The sequence below is a fragment of the Melozone crissalis genome, unplaced genomic scaffold, assembly GCF_028551555.1.
Source record: "Melozone crissalis strain CALT ecotype California unplaced genomic scaffold, PUWL_Pcris_2 ptg000006l_1, whole genome shotgun sequence".
In the NCBI taxonomy this organism is placed as follows: Eukaryota; Metazoa; Chordata; class Aves; order Passeriformes; family Passerellidae; genus Melozone; species Melozone crissalis.
The window spans coordinates 14,912,004-14,932,040 of NW_026535784.1; the positions used below are offsets into that span (position 1 = coordinate 14,912,004).

General features: G+C 38.0%; 1 protein-coding gene across 2 annotated transcripts in view; it reads left to right on the forward strand.

Annotated features, from left to right (window-relative positions):
- HTT (huntingtin) overlaps positions 1 to 20,037 on the forward strand; it is a 78,082-nt gene that overhangs the window by 3,714 nt on the left and 54,331 nt on the right. The window contains exons 2-15 of one of the 2 annotated variants that reach the window (XM_054296058.1): positions 2,274 to 2,357; positions 2,817 to 2,937; positions 6,448 to 6,507; positions 8,448 to 8,527; positions 8,941 to 9,079; positions 9,312 to 9,453; positions 10,880 to 11,058; positions 11,428 to 11,632; positions 12,474 to 12,521; positions 15,811 to 15,891; positions 16,248 to 16,612; positions 18,411 to 18,534; positions 18,810 to 18,928; positions 19,793 to 19,904. In XM_054296058.1, the coding sequence (XP_054152033.1) occupies positions 2,274 to 2,357; positions 2,817 to 2,937; positions 6,448 to 6,507; positions 8,448 to 8,527; positions 8,941 to 9,079; positions 9,312 to 9,453; positions 10,880 to 11,058; positions 11,428 to 11,632; positions 12,474 to 12,521; positions 15,811 to 15,891; positions 16,248 to 16,612; positions 18,411 to 18,534; positions 18,810 to 18,928; positions 19,793 to 19,904 (1,859 nt within the window). The remainder of the gene's footprint in view (positions 1 to 2,273; positions 2,358 to 2,816; positions 2,938 to 6,447; positions 6,508 to 8,447; positions 8,528 to 8,940; positions 9,080 to 9,311; positions 9,454 to 10,879; positions 11,059 to 11,427; positions 11,633 to 12,473; positions 12,522 to 15,810; positions 15,892 to 16,247; positions 16,613 to 18,410; positions 18,535 to 18,809; positions 18,929 to 19,792; positions 19,905 to 20,037) is intronic. The other variant, XM_054296059.1, reaches the window with a different exon arrangement.

The following is a 20,037-nucleotide window of genomic DNA, read 5'->3' on the forward strand; positions in this document are numbered from 1 at the left end:
TGCATACAGAGGGAGAGGAGGTAATGGAAAATATGTGCACGTACATAATATACATTAAGCATTTTCCTTCTACCTTTCATTTCTTTAAGTTATCTTTTTGGAAGTTATATTTTCTCCAGCTGGGCCTTTTTAAGTTTTGAAGTTACTAATTTCAGCAAGGTCTAGATTTTGTATTAGTGGTGCTCTCTGTTTACAGAAATTGGCCCAAGAGATCGATCTCTGCTAGTCTGAGCAGCATTGAACTCAGACACTGCCTGCCTTGCTCAGGGCTGTGTTATGTGTAGATAATAGAGAACTTTATTCTGGAAGTAGCCTTTGTCAGCAGGATTTTCAATGTGTCTTGTATCTGAAATACTGAGCTTATGGGCAAGTTCAGATGTGCCTGTTCTGGTTTTGGGTTGAATATGTACTGAAAATGGTGCTCATAAGAGATTGGGACTGCTGGGTAAAATTAGCATGAAAGTTGAAATTATTGAATCATTTTCTGAGGTGCCTGTTCACATCAGTGGTGCTGATGTTGCAAAATCAGTTGGACATGTTGGACAGTATTTGTTTTTTGTTAGAGATGATCTGAAATGCTCCTAAGGACTCTGACACTTTTTCAAGATGGAGAGAAAGAAAGACATTGTGTATCTTGAGCAAATTCAGGTTGTCTGCTCATATTCTGCCAGTGTTTTAAGTCCAAGAAGAGATCCTCTTGGCTGTTTAGCTTGCCTAAATAAAATGCTGCCAAACTAAAACAGAAAAAATGGCTTTGTTCAGAGCTATTCCTTAAACTTAAAAAAGTAGAAATTATTTCTGGGATGAGATGAGATTTTTTTGTGAGAAAAATTGAAATCTTGGGAACACAGACTTTTGAACCCCTCAGTTCCAGGGACAGGGATACTGGTGTATTAATGAATTTTTTTGAAAACCTCTTCTATTATTTGAGCTGAAGTTCCTAAATAATGCAGTGTAGTTCTTTAAAAACACTTGTCTAACTCTGTATTTTGAGTTAACTGAATTTAATGTGCTTATTGGCTACTTGCTGTTGGCCCTTGATGTTGTGGTACTGCTATTAATGTAACTCAAGGCTGTTCACATTGTTTTCCAACTTCTAATTCAGAAACACTATTTTGCTATTTCATGATTTTTGCTAATTTTTACTGAGAGAATGAAATACTAAAAATTATCAATTTTCATTTGGAAAGCAAAAGGGAAGATTCTCTGTGAATGTGAGTGAAAATCTGGTAATTCTTTATTGTGAAACACTCAGCAGAGGTATCTTTGGGTGGGTGGTTTTGCTCCGGTATTGCTACTGGTTAATTATTTAAAAGTAACAACTGCTTTCCTAGAAGTGATTCTGTGCCAGTAAAGTTAGGAGTAGGAGAGACTGCAGACTTGAATAACATTTCCCAGTCAGAATTGGGATCTGTCTCACTCTCTTTTCAGTTCCTTTATTGGGGGTGGAGCAGGAAAGAGTTGCTATTCCAAGAGCTTGTATCATGTGGAAGTGAATGTTAAACATATTTTGCAAAGGAGAAGCATTTCATATTGTACTCTCTATTGTTTGTAGATACACATTCTTTGTTTCTGTGTTTTGTTCTCTTTATTGTGCACTCAGCTTGGCCTTTCCTGGGCTATACCAAGTGTTACTGTAGGGATGTTATTCTCAATGGGCAGATTGTGCCTTGAGCTTTGCTGTTTTTGTGGTTACCTTTGGAGGAATGCAGTGTGTGATGGCATTGCTTTGTCATCCTTTGCACTTCACATTCAAAGTGGTCCATTTAATACAACTTGAAATTTCAAGACATTGGCAGACAAAAAAGGCTAAGGTGATGCTATGTAGGAGGAGGGTCTTTTTCAAAGAGCTATTTTTTGTTATCATGGCTTATTTTCTCCAACCTTCTTCTATCAATTTCTTTTATTTTTGCTTTCTTCTAGGACTGCATCATTTTTTCTGTCCTTTCCCTTTACTCTTCATTCTTCAATTTTCATTCCCAAGCATTTTCTCAGTGAAAGTTATGGAATTAATGTGATATTCCCTGTTAAATGATTCATTCTTCATTCTTTTTCTAAGTTTATATTTCTCCTTTGCTTGTGTGCCCATGTGCTCTCAGCAGCAGCTGCAGATGAAGTCCTGGCTCTGCAGGTAGTTGGTGTAGAGCTGTTTATGGAGTGACCAGAGAGTGCAAATGCAGCTTTTTCTTGAGCAATGATTAGACACTACTTTAGCAAGTGTTTGAATGGTCACTGTTGAACTCACACACATCATCATTGTGTTCTTCCTTTAGAAAGAAAGAACTTGCAGCTACCAAGAAAGATCGGGTGAATCACTGTCTAACAATATGTGAAAACATAGTTGCTCAGTCATTAAGGTAAGGCAGTGTCTTTCATTTATTGATTATTTATTAATGTCTTTAATTCATTAGGATGAATAACAACTTTAGAGTGTTAGTTGTTGGGAGGATTCCTTATAATTGCTTGGTTTAAATGCTGAGCTTCTATTTAAAACTGAAATGGTGTGGGGTTTTTTTTAAACTAACTCAAAATCTCAGAAGGACTTTTGTTTACCTCTTGGTGGAGTGGGCACTTTCCTTCTACTGCAGACAGAAAAATTTAGGCACAGAGATCAAATACCTTACCAGGTTATGTAGGAAAGAGTTGGGAAATGATCTCCCAACTCATAATGAAGTGCTCTAGTACACTAAATGTCTTCTCCTCTTGCATATGTGTGTATGGTATATATGTAGTTGGATTATGAAACCCTTTCAAAAACATCATTGGTGTTCATTTTCATGGTGCACATTGTAATTTTCTAATGTTTGTTTATTTAGGAATTCCCCAGAATTTCAGAAGCTGCTGGGCATTGCTATGGAGCTCTTTCTCCTCTGCAGTGAGGATGCAGAATCTGATGTCCGGATGGTTGCAGATGAATGCCTTAATAAAGTTATTAAAGTAAGAGCTTTTACTATCACGTTTTGTCTCTTCTTGATGCAGTGTCCTGTATGAATTCCCACTGATGTTCCTTTAGTTGCCTTTCTTACTGTTGATAACATCTCAATGTAAGAGGCTAAGTAAGTTTCTGTACTAAATTCTGTGTGTGCTCTTTCTCTCTTAGGAGAGGTTTCTATGCCCAGATAAACATATTTAACTTGTCTTATGTAATTCATTGTTCTGATCTATTCTTGTCTTCAGTTGTTCATTAACTTTGTTCTCTTCAAGTTAACCAAAACAGGAATGTGGGCTTTTCTAAAATCATCCTGTGTGGGAGGAATACTCCTATTATTGTTCTGTAAACATAAAGACACTTAGCATGAGGAAAAGTAAAAATATTGTTTAAAAGCTGATTGAAAGATAGTGTGGTTTGCTGAGACTTGGAGGAGGAGATTTCAGGCAGAAATTAGAATAAATATAGTATTCTGGAGATTGTTTGTTCCCCTGCTGTGATCAAGAATGAAGAGCTTGTTGGAGAACAGCAGATGGGCATTCACCGGAGGTCATGCAAGGTCTAAATCTTGATGCAAAGTATCTTAAAATGAACCTTATGAGTAATGTGTAGCTGCTGCTTCAAGGAGGGGCTTGTGTTCACTTCCCTTTTTTTGGGTTTGTTTTTTTTCTGAAATACTTGAACTTTAAGACACTGTTATGTACCTACATAAATAATCTAGTTGATGCAAAGTGCTTTAGAAAGATGCAAATAATAATTTTCTTTCATATGGAGAGGTGTGCAGAAGCAAGAAAACGGAACATTCATATCTGAATGAAGTAAGTTTTGGGGATTAAGCTTGTGGCTGGAAGTTGTATGGAGAAGCTTACAGATTATGTAGTGTGTTCCATAATGATAGGGAATGAGCAAGTGTGGGTTCCTTGCTTTTTTGTTCGGCCCAATAGCACTTTGCTCTTTTCACTCTGATTTGACTGTTTTTCTATTGGAGGGAGTGCACTCTATGAAATGCATGCATTATTATTTAACTCAATTTGCTTTAAAAGCTACTTTGAAACAGTCCTAAAGAATATAAGCTTATTTCTTTCTTTCCATGAAACACTTATGTGGACTTGTATAAAATTTACCTCATAAATTCTTTAAACTGTTTAATATTTTTGCTTTCTGGCATGTTTCAGAGTAACTTGAAAAACCTAGTTTTTGTTCCCAAATGTTTGTATGGTAGTTTGTTTTGTTTTCAAGATTAAAATGGTTTTAAATGCTGGCATTTTCTGTCAGCCATTAAGCTTGGCAGTTGGTCTCAGCTCTTAAGTGGTAACATTTGTGATATTCTAAACACATGGATGTATCAGGCTGTTATGGAGGCTGGGTGTACTTTGTATTCTGTTTCTGTGCTTTATCTTGTGTGGAAGCAGTTTAAAAACTTGGGCAGACACTTGTGTATAAATGCAGAAACAAAAAGCTGTCCAGTTTTACTTTTTGGTTGTGCGAGTGCCAGTGATGCTTGTGGTAAGTAGAACAGAGCTGTTGGACTCCTAAGCTTGCATTTTAGTCAAATTTCAGCATTTTTTAGTATCTCAGGCTTTTTAGAGGCTAATTCTTTTGCTGGTTAGCAAAGATACTTTGTAGCTTCTGTTGAAATGAAAGACTATAGATGTAAGCATTACTCGTGTAACCATGTGTCTGTCTGGAGTTTATGCTCATTACTGTAACTAGAAAATGAACTCTTCTGTGCAGACAAGGCTGAGCACTTAACTTTAGATAAACACTGTAAGTCATCTTCAAGCATAACGATACCTACCTGTCAGTACCTCAAAGACAGTGTAAATGGCTCAAAATTCAAATAACTGTGGTGATACATTTAAAAGAAAAAACACCAAGTTGGGACTTGCGGGTTTCTGTGGATAAGGTCAAGCTGCCTTGTCTCTAAAGCTGATGCATGATGTTGTAGTATTCTCTGTGCTAATGATACTGGTGGGACTGTTCACACAGATTGCAGTACAATTGGCCTCAGTAATTGCAGTTTATTCTTGTAGCAGTTTAGAGCTTACTATGCTTTTTTTCCAGTGATGACATTATAGATTCCAGTCTGCTAAAAATACAGCTGTACACTAACAAAAAGAGTTCCTGTAGTTGGGTGTGTTATAAGGACAACTTAGCCTCAAGGCCAAATAATAGCTGGGGCCTTTTTGTGTTGCTTGATATCTCATATATATATAGGCAGTGAACTTCTCATAAAAACAAAGTTTTGTCAAGTAAATCCTACCTGCTGTCATCCTGGCACCTTCCATCTATAGTTGGGGTGCTTATGTTAATATAAAGATCCAACCCAGCTAAGATTTTTCTGGGGAAGGCAATGCCATTGTATTGTATTGTAACAGGTGTAATTGGGGTGAATGGAGTTTTGTAGCATACAATTTTAGCTGGGGAGATCAGGCTCTGGAGGAGCCACAGGCACTCCACTCACTGTGCTGAAGCAGTTGTGGCTTCTAGCTCAGTGGGTACCATAAGATTTTGTAGTCATGATGAGTAATCCTGTGAAGATGGGAGTTTAATGGTGGTGGCTAGGCAGGCAGTTAGAAAATTAGAAATGGAGAAATTATTGGGCAAGGAATAAAAAATTAAATACTCCACAATATAGCACTGTATGAATTCACAGTGTAGGCACTTTCAGATTGTATGAGGGTCTCATCTCCTCAGAGGATGAGCTGATGGAAATGTTCATAAATTGTAGTATACACTAGGGAAAAAAGTGGAGGAAGGGTAATCATATATGTACAAATTGTTCTCTATAAAAAGATTATATTTTCATATCTTCTTATTCTCTGATACTTTGAAGGCAGAGAATTGTTGGGGTGAACAGAAAATTTCTACTTCTATGTGCTTGCTTTCATGTCGTGTGCACTGAGTTTTAGCCAGGCTGCAGGTTTGAACCCTGTTGCTGTATGCTTGATTGGATCCTGAGATGTGGCACTTCTGGTGTGCAGAGCTCCTTGTGGTGTGTGTACTAACTGGATGCAGAAAATTGGCTGATTCATGAAACAAAGGGTTTTCAGGGGCTGTTAAAGGTAATGGTACAAATACAGCTTCAGTTTGAGAAATAGTAGAAGCCAGCTTGACAGTGGGGGCGTGTAGCAGGGAGTGCCTTTTTCCTGCTTGTGAATGCTGTTCTTGTGGTTTAATGTTCTGTTCATGAGTAGCTGTTTCTGGTGATTGCCAGAAAGCACAAGAGGTCAGCTCTGCTTGTAGGCTGATCCCATATGGCCTTTTGCAGGTAGAGTCAGTAAAACAGTCAATATTTACTGCAAATAACTGTTAGAGTTTGTGGAGTTTGTCCACATTTGTGTGAAGGATAAAGGTGTCTCCTCTCAATATTTATCACTTCCTCAGTTACACATCAAATATAGGGACCATTAGATAGTTCTGTGCCTTGTTTGAAGCTGTTTCACTGCAAGTGTAACATTTTTCCTCTAAAGCACCTCCCCTCTGATACAGTATGTTCTCAATGCATTTTATTGCAGGCTTTGATGGATTCCAATCTTCCCAGGTTACAGTTAGAACTCTATAAAGAGATTAAAAAGGTGAGTGATTTTTCCTTTGTGTTCTTTCTTCTAAAAATGTATTCAGTCTGTGTTCTAGTATATTGGAATGTAGTATTAGTGTAAATTAGTAGTTTGTCTTTTAAGATCAAGGTCAAATCTTCATTTTTAGAAGGATTTGTGACTGTTTTAAAGTATTATTCTACTGAATTCCTCACTGCTGTCCCCATTGTTTGGATTTAACCACTCCTGAAAGTTTATCTGGCAGAAAATGTGAGCATTTGGTTTGAATGGCAGTTTGAGTTAGCCTTAGTGACTCCCCACCCAAAGGAATAATTCATGATGTTTCCTCCACTGACTAAGCTGGAAAGAATAACTCAAACCAAGAGGGTGATGGAAAGTAGATAGAGGACAGTGGCATTCTTAATTGACACAACCTCATGGAGAATTAAGGCTTGAAGTAACCTGCTGCAACTACTTTATGAATGTATGATGTGTACTTAGAGTTTCTTACAGAGGCATAGGGAAAAATACTGAGGCATCTCTGTAGGTATCAAAAGCTACAATTCAGTTATGTCCACAGGAATGAATTTAGTAATAGCCTTTTTGAAGTTTGTGACTGCAGGAGAGAAATACCATGTTTAGAACAGTATCACTGAAATTGTGTCTCTTGCATCTATAAACATGTGGTCAGGCTTGTACAGACTGAAAATAAAGGTGTTACTTGTCAGACTGTCATGATACTGGGTTTTTTTTGTTTGTGGAGGGAATAATAGAACTCTAGAAGATAAGTCACAAAACCAATATGCATAGCCTTTCTTGTGTTAGATGTAGGGCCATGTGTGGATATTTTACTGTATTGCTGTACCTTTATGTCATGCAATATTTTTGAGAGTTTGGAAATGGACATTACTTAATTAACAGAAAGCAGCCAACATACAAAACGCTCCAAAGTTTCTGCATGTTTTTAACTGGGGGTAGGAGGAAATATTTTGTTGTTCAGTTGGCGTGTACTTCTTGAAAGGTGCTCTTGGATTCATGACAGGTGAGAGAGAGGTAGCATATGCAACAGGAGCACCCAGCAGACTGAATTTTGTTTGTGCATCAGGATCACTTCAGAAACCATGCCAGAATCTGTTGTTTGGCTGTGAACCTGGGAAATGCATGTCTTGTAATTCAGATGCAAGTATTTTTTACTTGTCATGCTAACAAGGCTGCAAGCCTTTGATATACCAGCTGAAGAAAGTAATAAAGAAATGACAGTTTTCAAACATCTCAGCTTTATCTTCAGGGGACTCAATTTGAGAAGCATTTTGGTTGGGTTTGAACTACATTAGGTAGACACCCTCCTAGGCATCCTGACTTCCACATTTCTCTGTATTTCCAACAACACTAAGGAATTGTGCTACATCCCTGGACACTAATGTAAGGGCATTCTGGTTCAAGTCAGGTGCACAATGGAAGATGTCAGTCCAGGCAAATAGATACTAAACTTCAGCAGTCAATCCATTATGAAGTGCTACAGATCAATATATTGATTTTTCCTTTGGTGCACTCAGAAAAGCTGAATGTTGTTTATTTGCATATCTTCTCTGCTGTCAATTTTGTGCTGTATTTATATCTCTGCAAAGTGTTACAGTGATTTTCAGACTCTCATCAGTGTTTCTTTGTTGGCTGATGCCTTTCTCTGTGGTATTTTAAGCAGATTTCAGCAGAGCAGAGAACTCAGACACTTCCTTTTCTGTTGTGGTGTTCCTTATTATTCCTTTTAGATTACTCAGAAAACTCCTAATGCGAGCTAGAAAAACGAAGGTAGTCATGGAACTGACTTGACTTCCTTTTGGCTAAAGGAAATTTATGATTTCCAGACACCTTATATTTTTATCTGTTTAAGTAAAATATACAATATTGTATGTTGTAGGCAATTTTTTGTAGGAAATGGTTTTGCATGATGAAATGTGATAGTTATATACTCTGTCTAGAATGGTGCTTCAAGAAGTCTGCGTGCTGCACTCTGGAGATTTGCTGAGCTTGCCCATCTAGTGCGGCCTCAGAAGTGCAGGTAAACACATTCTAATAATGAACTTTCCAAAGAACCTTTAAAGAAATACAGATGTTAACAGAATGTTACTGTTTGGAAGTTTGAAGTATGTAATTAGGAGGTTGGAGGAATTGCTATTACCGTATTCTCTCTGAGTTTATTTCATCAGTGTGTTTATTTAATAGAGTTTTAGTTCTATGCTATACATTACTGTAGGGGGGGAAAACTTGTGAAGATAATGACTTGTATATTTTTTAAGTGTATTCTTCTCTTGCATTCAGAAGATTCTTCTTTTTTTCCTATGTTCTGTGTAGCTAACAGGTACATTTTTGTATGATTTAGTAGTACCACAGAACTGGAGTATGAATTAAAAATACTTAGAAGGGCTCAGTAGTTCTGCTCTCAAATCAGTTTTTCTCCTGTGCCGCACTTAGGCCATACCTGGTGAACCTTTTGCCCTGTCTGACACGGATCAGTAAGAGACCCGAGGAATCGGTGCAGGAGACGCTGGCTGCAGCAATACCCAAAATCATGGCAGCCTTTGGCAATTTTGCAAATGACAATGAGATTAAGGTACCTTTCTTTACCCTATTAGTGCTCCCTGTTAAATCCCAAAGCATGGTGAGTTACCAGCATTACCATCCCATGGTACAGAAAGCAGTGTTACAGCTGCACGTCTGAATTAAGGCAGTAGTTGCCTTTGCTTGATGTGCATGAAGTAATGCTTTGAATAAATGAAAAATACATTTGCTGGCTTCTTAGTTCACTTCTGATTAAAAGTTAAGTAAGGTGTCTTTGTTTTTAGGTTTTGTTGAAGGCTTTCATAGCTAATCTTAAGTCCAGTTCCCCCACTATCCGTCGAACAGCTGCAGGATCAGCAGTAAGCATCTGCCAACATTCACGAAGAACACAGTATTTTTATGCCTGGTTATTGAATGTGCTTTTAGGTAAGATTCAGGGCAAAAAAATTAATTGGCTTTTTGTGCAAGTAACATTACATGTAAGAATATGTATCACTTTGAATATGTGAAAGGTTTTCAGGTAAAGGAAGGATACTTTGACTGAAAACTGCTGATACTTTGTCTATCTGGTGTTAAGTTAGAGGAAGATACTTCTAAAGCTATTTGTCTCTCTCTCTGTGCTGCTATTTGTCTCTCTCTCTGTGCTGCAGTCCTAGTAAGTAATATTAAAAAGAAGTAGCGGAGGCTTGGGAAACAAGTAGCTTGCTGGAAAATGAGGTCTAAGGATTCTGGGTGAACTTCGGGAGTCTGAAGACTTGCGTGGTCCATCAGCTTGGTTGCTAGTGCAGCAGGTCTGAGGTGCAGAGCACCCTGCTGTGCTCTGGGCCACGATCACATACCCCGTGACCTTTCTTAGAGGATCACTGCATAGGTTCTGTTATAACTTAGAGCAGAAATTGAAGATTTTTTTTTAAATTTAAAGTGCACAACTTTGTATCAGATATTGATTCCTTATTTCTTCAGCTGGGAAGTTTGCATGGTCTTCTGGTTGTTTTGCGAGTCATGGCAAGAGGCATCTCTGGCTTTCAGTGGAAACTTGCCTCAGTTTTGTCTTCGACAAGGGGTTCTTTACTATGTAGACTGTCTTGCAAAAGGAGAGATGAGGAAGACCAGCAGATACATAAGGTGTTATCATGTTAGCCTTGCTGCTTTCAAGAAGTGTGAAAAATTCAACAGTTACATTGTGACTTTCCTCCCTCTAAAGTGATGTGTGATAATGTCCTTGGCAATGATGCAGAATTCAAACAGAAACATGAATGGGAACTCCAAGAATTGATTCTGAATTTTTTTCTCCTCCCTGGATGGAAGACTGTGTTTTCTTCTGTAACTTACATTAGTTTGTAATATGCTTTGGGATTGGTTGTGATTAGCAGGTAGGTATATGGAAGAAAGTTCCCAAAACAGGGCAAAGTGCAGATATCTTCCATTAGGATAGCAGTGCATCTGTGAGCAAGGGAATTACACTTGGATGTAAGCTGTCAAGTGGAGAGAGGAGGCAGGTGAGAGGAGCAAGAATCTCTAGATCATCTCACGACAGCATCAGCTATTACAAAAAAAACCCAAAACAACTTGTGCTTTTATGGAGTAAAAAGAGGTGGGAAACAGGGAAGGTGAGACAGGGCCCTCTGATCATTCTCCCATGCTGCTTAATTGATTGTTAGTAGTATAAAATGCATATTTACAAATGTTTCTACATTTGGAAAACACTCCTAAGTGGCTGCTAGGTTTCTGTTGTTGCTTTTTTTTTTTTTTTTTATTTTAAGAAACTATTATATGGACTACATGAAATAACATTTGTGTTGAAACTAGCCACTGTCAATAAGCTATTTGGCCACTTTGTTTCTCCCCTCAGGCTTGTTGGTTCCTGTAGAAGATGATCGTCCTACTCTTTTAATTCTGGGTGTTTTACTTACACTAAGGTATCTCATACCTTTGTTGCAACAACAAGTAAAAGATACCAGCCTGAAAGGCAGTTTTGGTGTAACAAGGAAAGAAACAGAGATTTCACCTTCACCAGAACAACTTATACAGGTAAAATATGAATAATAACCCTTACCTGTGGAGTACTAATTGGGAGGGAGATAAATAAATAGTGATCTAAATAAATAGATTAGTTTGATACTGAACACTCTGACTTCTCAAATTCCTGTTTATCTTGATGAGTGATAGTTGGTCCAGTGAGTGGAATTATTGATAAGTAATGACCAGACTTCTACCAAAAAGGCATTTAAGTGGCTACAATTGATTGACATTTCCCCCTTGGAAGATTGTGGTGAAGATCATATATACCAAACATGTGTTATTCTTAATTCATTGCTGAAATTTGATGTTGTATAGGGTAACACACGTAGTATGTTCTGTCTTCATGGAGACTTACCCCAGTACTCTGCTGGCTTTCAGGTTTATGAACTGACTCTGCACTATACCCAGCATCAGGACCATAACGTTGTGACTGGAGCTTTAGAATTGCTGCAGCAGCTCTTTAGAACTCCCCCCCCTGAACTGCTCCATGCCCTGACTGCCTGTGGGGGCATTGCTCAGGTCAGTGTATCCAAAGATGAACCTGCCAGCAGGAGCCGCAGCGGGAGCATTGTGGAACTTATAGGTGAGCTCTGCTCTTGGCAGTTGGAGTACAAGGAAATGAGCATACGTCATCAGCTCTAGTTCTCAATGTTAGTAAAGCATGAGGGTTAAATGAAATTCCTTCCCTCCTTTTAAGTGGGTATACATTCATTGATTCATTACAAACTTCCGAGGGTTTTTTTACAGTTTGTGTTGATGATTTTTTTTTTTTAATTACACAAAGCAAGTTTAATATGCTGACTTTTTTTTAACCTCACAAAATGAATGTTCTTACCAATCATCTGACAACTGTGATTCATAAAAGCAGTTCTAATCAGAGTTTGTATTAACTGAGAGTTCCTTGCTGAATACCAAAACCAGCACGAAATTAAAGCATGACTTAAGCTTATCCTTAACTATTAAAATCAGCTTTCTTGTCTGTGGAGTGCATGTTCTTGAAATTCTCTTTAGCTGCTACATACCTGTTTCAAAAGAATCAGTCTCTGATTGGGTTTTTGTAAGGAGTCTGTATTGAACTAATGAGTCAGCCAATATTGCTGCTTCTGGAAGGTAAATTATTAGCTGGAAGCAATCATAGCATGGAAATTTAGAACACATTTTTGAAAGCAAACTACACACAAGTGGCACAGAATATTAAAAGTAATTTGGTGTCAAATGATCAAAAAACCTCAGACTTCAAAAGCAACAAGTTTGCTATTTCTTCCTGGCTTTGGGTTTTGTTTTTGTTTTGGTTTTGTGGGTTTTTTGTTTTGCTTTGTTGGTTTTTTTTGTTTGTTTTGTTTTCCACTTGTGGCTATTAGAATTCCTTCATGATTTCATTAGCTCTGTCTTTGCCCTGATGTGTTACTTTCTGTGATTTGCAGCTGGAGGGGGGTCTTCATGCAGCCCTGTTCTTGCAAGAAAGCATAAAGGTGATTATTTTTGAAAACCAATCTTTAATTGCATTCCTTCCTGATTTTTTTGGGGTTGTTTTTTTTCCCCCTCCCCACTTCATTGTCTTGCTGAACTTGGGTCTTCATTCACAATTGCCTGTGTTATCAGCTGAGCTTTATCATTATAAATAGTGAAAAGATTCCGATGCAATATCTGATATTGCAATCAAGATATTCTGCAATAATTTAAAGCAGTATAATTTTATTTTTACTGTAGTTCACTGTCAAAGTTATGTTGATGATTATGATGCAGTTTTAACTTCTTAAGAGCACATGGAAAAATAATCTCTCTGAACAGGGCATTCTTCTTTTTCATGGTAATACTTAACCATTAATGTAACTTGCTAAACAGTTAACTTTCCTGGTTTTGTTAGGCCTGTTTTTTTCTCTGCAATTCACTAATGCATGTGTATGTTTGCATGCTTCAATATGATGGTTTTTTTATTTCTTTTTCTGTTCTTAATGATTATACATTTTTGTCTTGCCTGTGTAGATTTTCTTTCTTCAATAAGTTGTTCATGTAGCAGGATTTTAAAGAATATAGTTTGCTCTGAAGTATTCTTTTCCCAGTTTGTGCATGACAGTACTTAATATTTAGTTGTATGTTTTGATATAAACCAGTCATATCACTATGACAGGCTCAGTCTAGGTACAGCTGTGTAACACTTTCATCACCTGAGTCAGATGAGCAAAATGCTGCAGTGAAACTGTGTGAGTGTAGTGTAGTCACTGCAAGAATTCGTAAGCAAGAGATGTACAATGCTGAAGAGAAAAACTTCAAGGAAAAGTAGATTAAAACTAAGTGAGATTATATAAACTGGAAGCACCATTACAGCTTATACTTTTTCCAAATATGTCCTTCAATGTTCGTGTACAAGGAATCTCATTAACCACTCTTTAACCACTGCTTTACATTTTGGTGTACTCTTAAAGCATACAGATAAGATTATTTAAGTGTTCCTAAATAACCTCATCTGTATGCTTTAAGAGTGTACAAAAAATGTAAATTAGTGGTTAAAGCTGAATGAAATAACTGCATCTGTAAGCACCATCATTTCTAGTTTAGAAAGGTCATATTGAAAGAATGGGTATCTGAAAGTAGATATTGCTGCAGCATTCAAAGGTGAGACAGAATGCAACAAATCAGAATAACTACATATATCACATGTAAATAAAAAATAGTAAATTGTCCTTTAGGATCTTTGTCTTGTTGGTAGTCTTCAGTGTAATTTTGAAGTACTAATAATAGAGTAAATGCAGTTAAAGTACTTCTTAAAATACTAATCTTTCACTTGGTGAGAAAACGTGTATGAGTCATCAGCTTTTATCCTTTTTCAAGATTATGGCATGAAGATTTTGAGGTCTAAACAGTGGCATAAACAATTTGAAGAAATCCCTTCACAATTTTGTGCTTTGTACAGGTTTATTTTCAAATTGTGAATTGTTCATTTCCTGTTGCTCTCCATTGTAGAAAAGAGGGAAAATCCAAGCCTATTCCCACTTCCTCCTTGAAGTCATTCTGCAGTCATACAGAGTAGTGGGCAATGGATGGGACTTCTCAAGCTGTAATGCTCCTTTGTGTGTAGAGGTGTGAAGTGAGGCAGATCTACAGAATTCTCTGTTTCACATCTTTGCAATCTTGCTGTATCAGATCAACTTCAGTTCTGAGCAGCTGGCCTGCATTGGTTCATTTATGTTTCAACTTCAGAAGTTTATTTGCAAAAAAGGCTGAAAATTCCTTTTGAAATCAAAGCCTATGTTTTGAAAGCAACTTAACTGGAATTTTTTCTTGTCAAATAGAGGAAAAGTATCCTGCTGTGTGTGTTATATACTCATTAATACATTTAAGCATACAAAACCTAATGTGCCTAATGACTTTTTCAGTGTTCTTATTCTTTCACTTACTTTTAGAGGTGGACAGCCATGGAAAGCAGAAGAACATCCTGGTTTGTTTCAGTGAAATGGATGTAAATGTGCAAAATAATACAGAAGAATATATTATATTTTGTGCTTTTTGTTGGGAACTCCTAGCAGGATTTTACTCATTCATTCATAGGAGGGTGTAGTTCTCAATTACTATCATTTTACATGGAAGGTGTATGGAAATGCCATGTTTACTTTTCTGCCTTACTTACAGTTTTGAGTATCATAAATCATGCTTTTCAGAGGAAGGGAATTCTGCAGTGGTACTGCTATGTATGAAAGCAGTGGAGAAAAAGAAATACAAAAAACCACAAAATACAAAAGTGTATTAATGCTCTTTTACCCCCAGTTAACGTGAATAAGGTACAAAGATATTCACCCAGAGTTTTCCAAACATTAGTTTCTTGCATTATGGAACTTAGACTACCAGTGCAGCTTGGTAGTCTAAGCAAAATCCTTCTCAGAGCGCTTAGTGTGAGTCCCTCCGTCTCAGCAAGGGACTTGCAACCTGTAGAAGGATGAGCTTAGCAGCTCCCTCTGCACTCCCTGTGCTGTCCCAGGGACAGATTTGCAGTGCAGTTGTGTCCTTGGTTGCCTTCCAGGCAGTGTGCATCTGCAGGTATCTTTCTCTTTCTACTGCCTGTAATATAAGTAGATAATGCTCTGTGAGTAAGAGAACTCAGTGGTGGTTGGGTTATATTAGAAGTGGTTCTCAAGTTTCTTATGGCAAAAGCATCTCTGAAGATTTTTTGCCTTAGTAATCCTTAGCTCTCCATGGTTGTCCATGGTTCATCACCCTCTCCCACCTGTGTTGCCTTGTGCTTCTACTCTGCACTGCTCTTCTCCCTGGGCTTTTTCTGTACTGTCATCTTTGGAGTTCTGAGCAGCCTTTGATAATTTTTATAGCCTTAAGGAGGAAGAGGTCATTTATTCTATTACTTGTGGTGCATTAATGCCTTTAGAGTTGAGGGCAGACCTCCAGATGCTAGATATTCAGTCCTTAGGAATAGCACATACTTGATGAAATTAGTGGGATCCTAAATGTTGTCCACAAAAATAAGCTAGAAGTAATAAGATTGTAGGTTGTTTCCTGAATGGTTGCACTGGTAAATAAAATTGCTTAACTCTGTTTTCTTGTCACTGCTGCCTCTTTCTTTCCTGATGAATTAGTGAGGGACTGGATGTGTACTTTATTCATTCCTTTCACCTGTTACCTGTCATAGCTATGAAAAATTATTTGGATAAACTTACTAAAAATAGATTTCACATCTGACTTCAGCTGTTCAACATTTCAAACTGACTATAATTTTTGACAGCTAAAGGTTTTTCTTGTATCACTTCTCAGGTAAAGTACTTCTTGGTGAAGAAGAAGGCTTGGATGATGATTCTGAAACCCGATCTGATGTCAGCTCTGCATCATTTGCAGGTACCTGCCTTTCTCTTTAGCAGTGCAGTCAGCAAATACATTCTGTTATTGCTCTATGCAAAATGTCCAAGTGATGTGTTATGGTGGTAAGGAAGTTTTTGGGCATTCAAAAGACATGGTAAACAAAAACCATAAATACTGTGGAGTGTAAAACATAAGGAAATTGAGTGCATTCTTTTTTTAAAGAGATGGGGTGGAATCTTTATAAGATGCCTGTTTTCCTACCTGTAGTTTAACTGTTCCATTACACACTTTCCTTAGCCTAGTTTAAGATGTGGCTTAGCCTGCGTTTTCATGTCAAGAGTGAAACACAAATTCAAGCACTGGGCTGACTGATAAATGCCTGTGTTTTGCAGCTTCTGTGAAGGGTGAGATAACCAGTGAGCTGGCTTCTTCCTCAGGAGTGTCGACAGCTGGCTCGGTGGGGAGCTCAGCTGCGGACGCCACGGGCCACGACATCATCACGGAGCAGCCGCGCTCGCAGCACACGCTGCAGTCGGAGCCCGTGGAGCTGCCCAGCTGTGAGCTGACCAGTGCAGCTGCTGACGGGGAGGAGGAGGAAATGCTCAGTCGAAGCTCCAGCCAGATCAGTGCTGTCCAGTCAGATGCCACTATGGATTTGAATGATGGCACGCAGGCTTCCTCACCAATTAGTGATAGCTCTCAGACCACTACAGAAGGTCCAGACTCTGCTGTAACCCCTTCAGACAGCTCTGAAATTGTAAGTGTGCAGCGGGCAGAGGGGGGATCTCCTTCTACTGAGGGGCCCGACATATCTCAGAGCTCTTCCATGGAGGGCCCAGACTTGGATTCGTCTCCTTACTCATCTTCTACTTTTCAATCCTCAGCTAGTAACAGTGGAAAGGTCAGCAGCTCACACCTCTATTGGAGAGCTTGACCTCCTTTTAACACTTTCACTTCAGCAATAATGAAAAGCTACAAAGCTGGAATCAGTGTGTTCTCTGGGTAGGTCATGTGAAGGCATTACAGATGTCGCTCACTGGAAGAATGGCAATTATCAAAGTCTTGCCATAAATATCTTCTCTTAGTATCCTTAATTTTGTGTATATATATATATTAATAATTGTTTTGGTGCAGGAGGGTTAATGGAAGTGTTAAAGGGTGAGCAGTTTTTTTGGAATGATAAAGAAATATTTTTGGAGCACAATGCTTCACGCTGCCTTCTGCCTGTGCTTTTACACTTGGCAGCACAACTCTTTTTTTTTTTGCCTTTTTATTCCATCTTAAGGATTTCTCGTATAATGGGCAAACGCTGCATGATTTACAAATGTAGCAGTTACATATCTAATAAACACCTGAAATGTGCATACACTATATCTATTTTAAGACATTTGTCTCTCTTGGGCAAGTGTATTGTGAGGTGGTAATAAAAACACAAAAATACAATTACTGGGAACCAGAGGAGAAAATTCAAAAGGGCAAAAATTTAGAACAAGTTCAGAGCTTTTCAAACATATCAAACTTTTGGCTCTCGTTTTCTGATAGTAATTTGGAAGAGTAATAGTCTCTTAGCACTATAAAAAATAGTAAATTTATAATCATGCTAAGAAAATACTTCTGCAAGTGTGAGAATTCAAGAACCAAAGGAGTGATGATAATTGCTCTCTGAATTAAATTAAGGCAGTGCAGAGGCCAAAGTGAGCAGGCATTTATTGACAAGATGTATTTATTGGCATGATGTGTTTATGCAAATTCTTGTAAGTTGGCATACTGTTTACAAGCAGTAATTATGTGTAAAATTATGCATTCATAATTGAGACTAAGTGGTTGTCCAAATTACTGACACACAAGCTTTTTAATGAACAATTTCCAGGTGCTTTTGAAGACAGGAAGTAACTGAAGAAGTGTACTGTTTTCTGATAAAATTAGTGAAATTGGTTTTTTTACTTTACTGTAATTGATCATTATGATTAACTTTCATGGTTATTTTTTCATATACCTACTGCCTATATATTGCCTTGGTTCCAAGGGTCAAACTCTTTTCCAGATGAGTCCATTTTAGTAGTCTCTGGTTTTGAGTGAAGAAATTGGAATACTTTAAACTTCTTTGTCCTTTCTTGTCCTATACAGTGTGTTCTCGGTTTGATTTCACATATCCAGGACAAGTGAGGTTATGGGGGATTTTAACTGCAAGGGCTAACTTCAGTTTGTGGCAGTAAAGGTGTTGGTTGTGATTTGTAACTGCTGAGAGAGAAACATTTGTGATGAGGGAGCAAGGGGAGCTGCAGGGGAGCAGTGGACTGAGTTTTACTTGGTTCCTGTTGGTAGCCAAGTTCATAGCTCAGCTGAGAGACTCTCAGATGGAACTATGGCCTCCAATAGCCCCAGAGCTGCAGGAGGAGGGGAAGTGCTTTGGGGCTTACATGCAGCTGGGCACTAATATTTATCAGGCTCATGTTTGCTTTCAGACTATTTGTAGATTACTAACGCTGCATGTTTCAAATTTAATACTCTGTGTAAAGATAAATTATTTTAAGCCCTGTCCTTGCACTGCATAGGTTTTGGAGGGTGCTGAAGGACAGTATTCTGGAATGCAGATTGGGCAGCTGCAGGATGAGGAAGATGAAGCTGCAAATATTCTCCAAGATGATTCGTCAGAGTCCTTCAGAAATTCTTCTCTTGGTATGTGGATAAATACGGGAGTGGGCCAGACTGGGGACACGATTAGACAGGTGTTCAGGTGCATCTGCACTGCAGGGGAGTGAAGACTCATTTAATGGATATGAAAAACAAATAACTAGATGGATATATGCAATAAGGAATATATTTCAACACTTGCGATCAATTACTTATTTTGATCACTGCTAATTTGTTTTTCATGTTTGTATAATTAGTGTAATTAAAGTGCTTTTAGTTTGCATCTGAAATGGTATTTCATGAATTGCCTTTTTCTAAAGCTCTTCAACAGTCTCACCTGCTGAAAACCATGAGCCATAGCAGGCAGCCCTCTGATAGCAGCGTGGATCGATTTACATCCAAAGAGGATGCAGCAGATGCTGGTGAACATGAGAACAAGGTGAGAAGTCATCACAGTGGTCAGATTTAAAGTTCAAAACAATGAAATTCTAAAAAAATTAAATTACAGTTATGATGAAGTGGTAAATGTGGGAAACATGTATATATGATGTACCTTGTTATAGGTCAAAGTAACTCAGGTTGCGTAGGGAATCTTGAGTTACAGCCTGAATTTCATTTAACATAAGGTGAATACATAAGAATTGAAGCAAAGCCATACTAGAACACTCTGCTGAGAGCACAAACCCTTTTTTTCTGTGCATTAGTAGGCTAGACTGATACTTTCTTACTTGAAATATCTTTGTGCTGATTGCTACCTGTGTGGGTAACTTCATGATCTCCTCAGAGGTTAGTCTTTGAGCCTGGTGCCATTCTAACTACAAGTTACTCATTTCTTCTTTACATTTTTTTGACTTTATCTTTGGACCTTGTTCTGAGCTGGGGTGAAAGTTTCATTTGTGGCAGGCAGAATTAGATCAGCTTGGACTATTGGGGAATTCTAAATGTAAAACTGCAGAAAACAACTTAGAAATAATAAAGTTTCCAAAGTTCGATGGCAACAAATGCTTTAGCATGCTCTTCACATGCAAACAGCAAGTCTAGATAGTTTAGAAAAATCTACAATAAAATATTTCTGTAATAAAATTGAACCAGTTCTGATACAAGATATAAGCTTCTCCAAAGCATTGCACTTTGAGGCCTTTTTTTGAATATATATTAAACTACATATGAATGTTATATATTCATTTTGTATTAAACCTTTAGACATTTGAGGATGTGCAGTATTTCTAAATCTTGTGCTAGTATTTTTTTCAAGTGAAGATAAATTTTTCTCTGTATAAACACTGTGATTTGCCTTCAATAGCCCTCCAGGGTAAAGGGGGACATCGGGCACTACACTGACAGAGACTGTGCTCCTTTGGTGCACTGCGTCAGGCTGCTCTCGGCCTCCTTCCTGCTCACTGGGGACAAAGGAGGTATGCTTGTCTTTGAGCTTCATTGGTTCTCTGCACAAAGTTGGAAATGTGATCACTTTGCTCTGTCTTGGTTTTGATGTCGCTTTATTAGAAATATTGGATGTTTTTCTGTGGCAGTCCCTAAGCACCACAT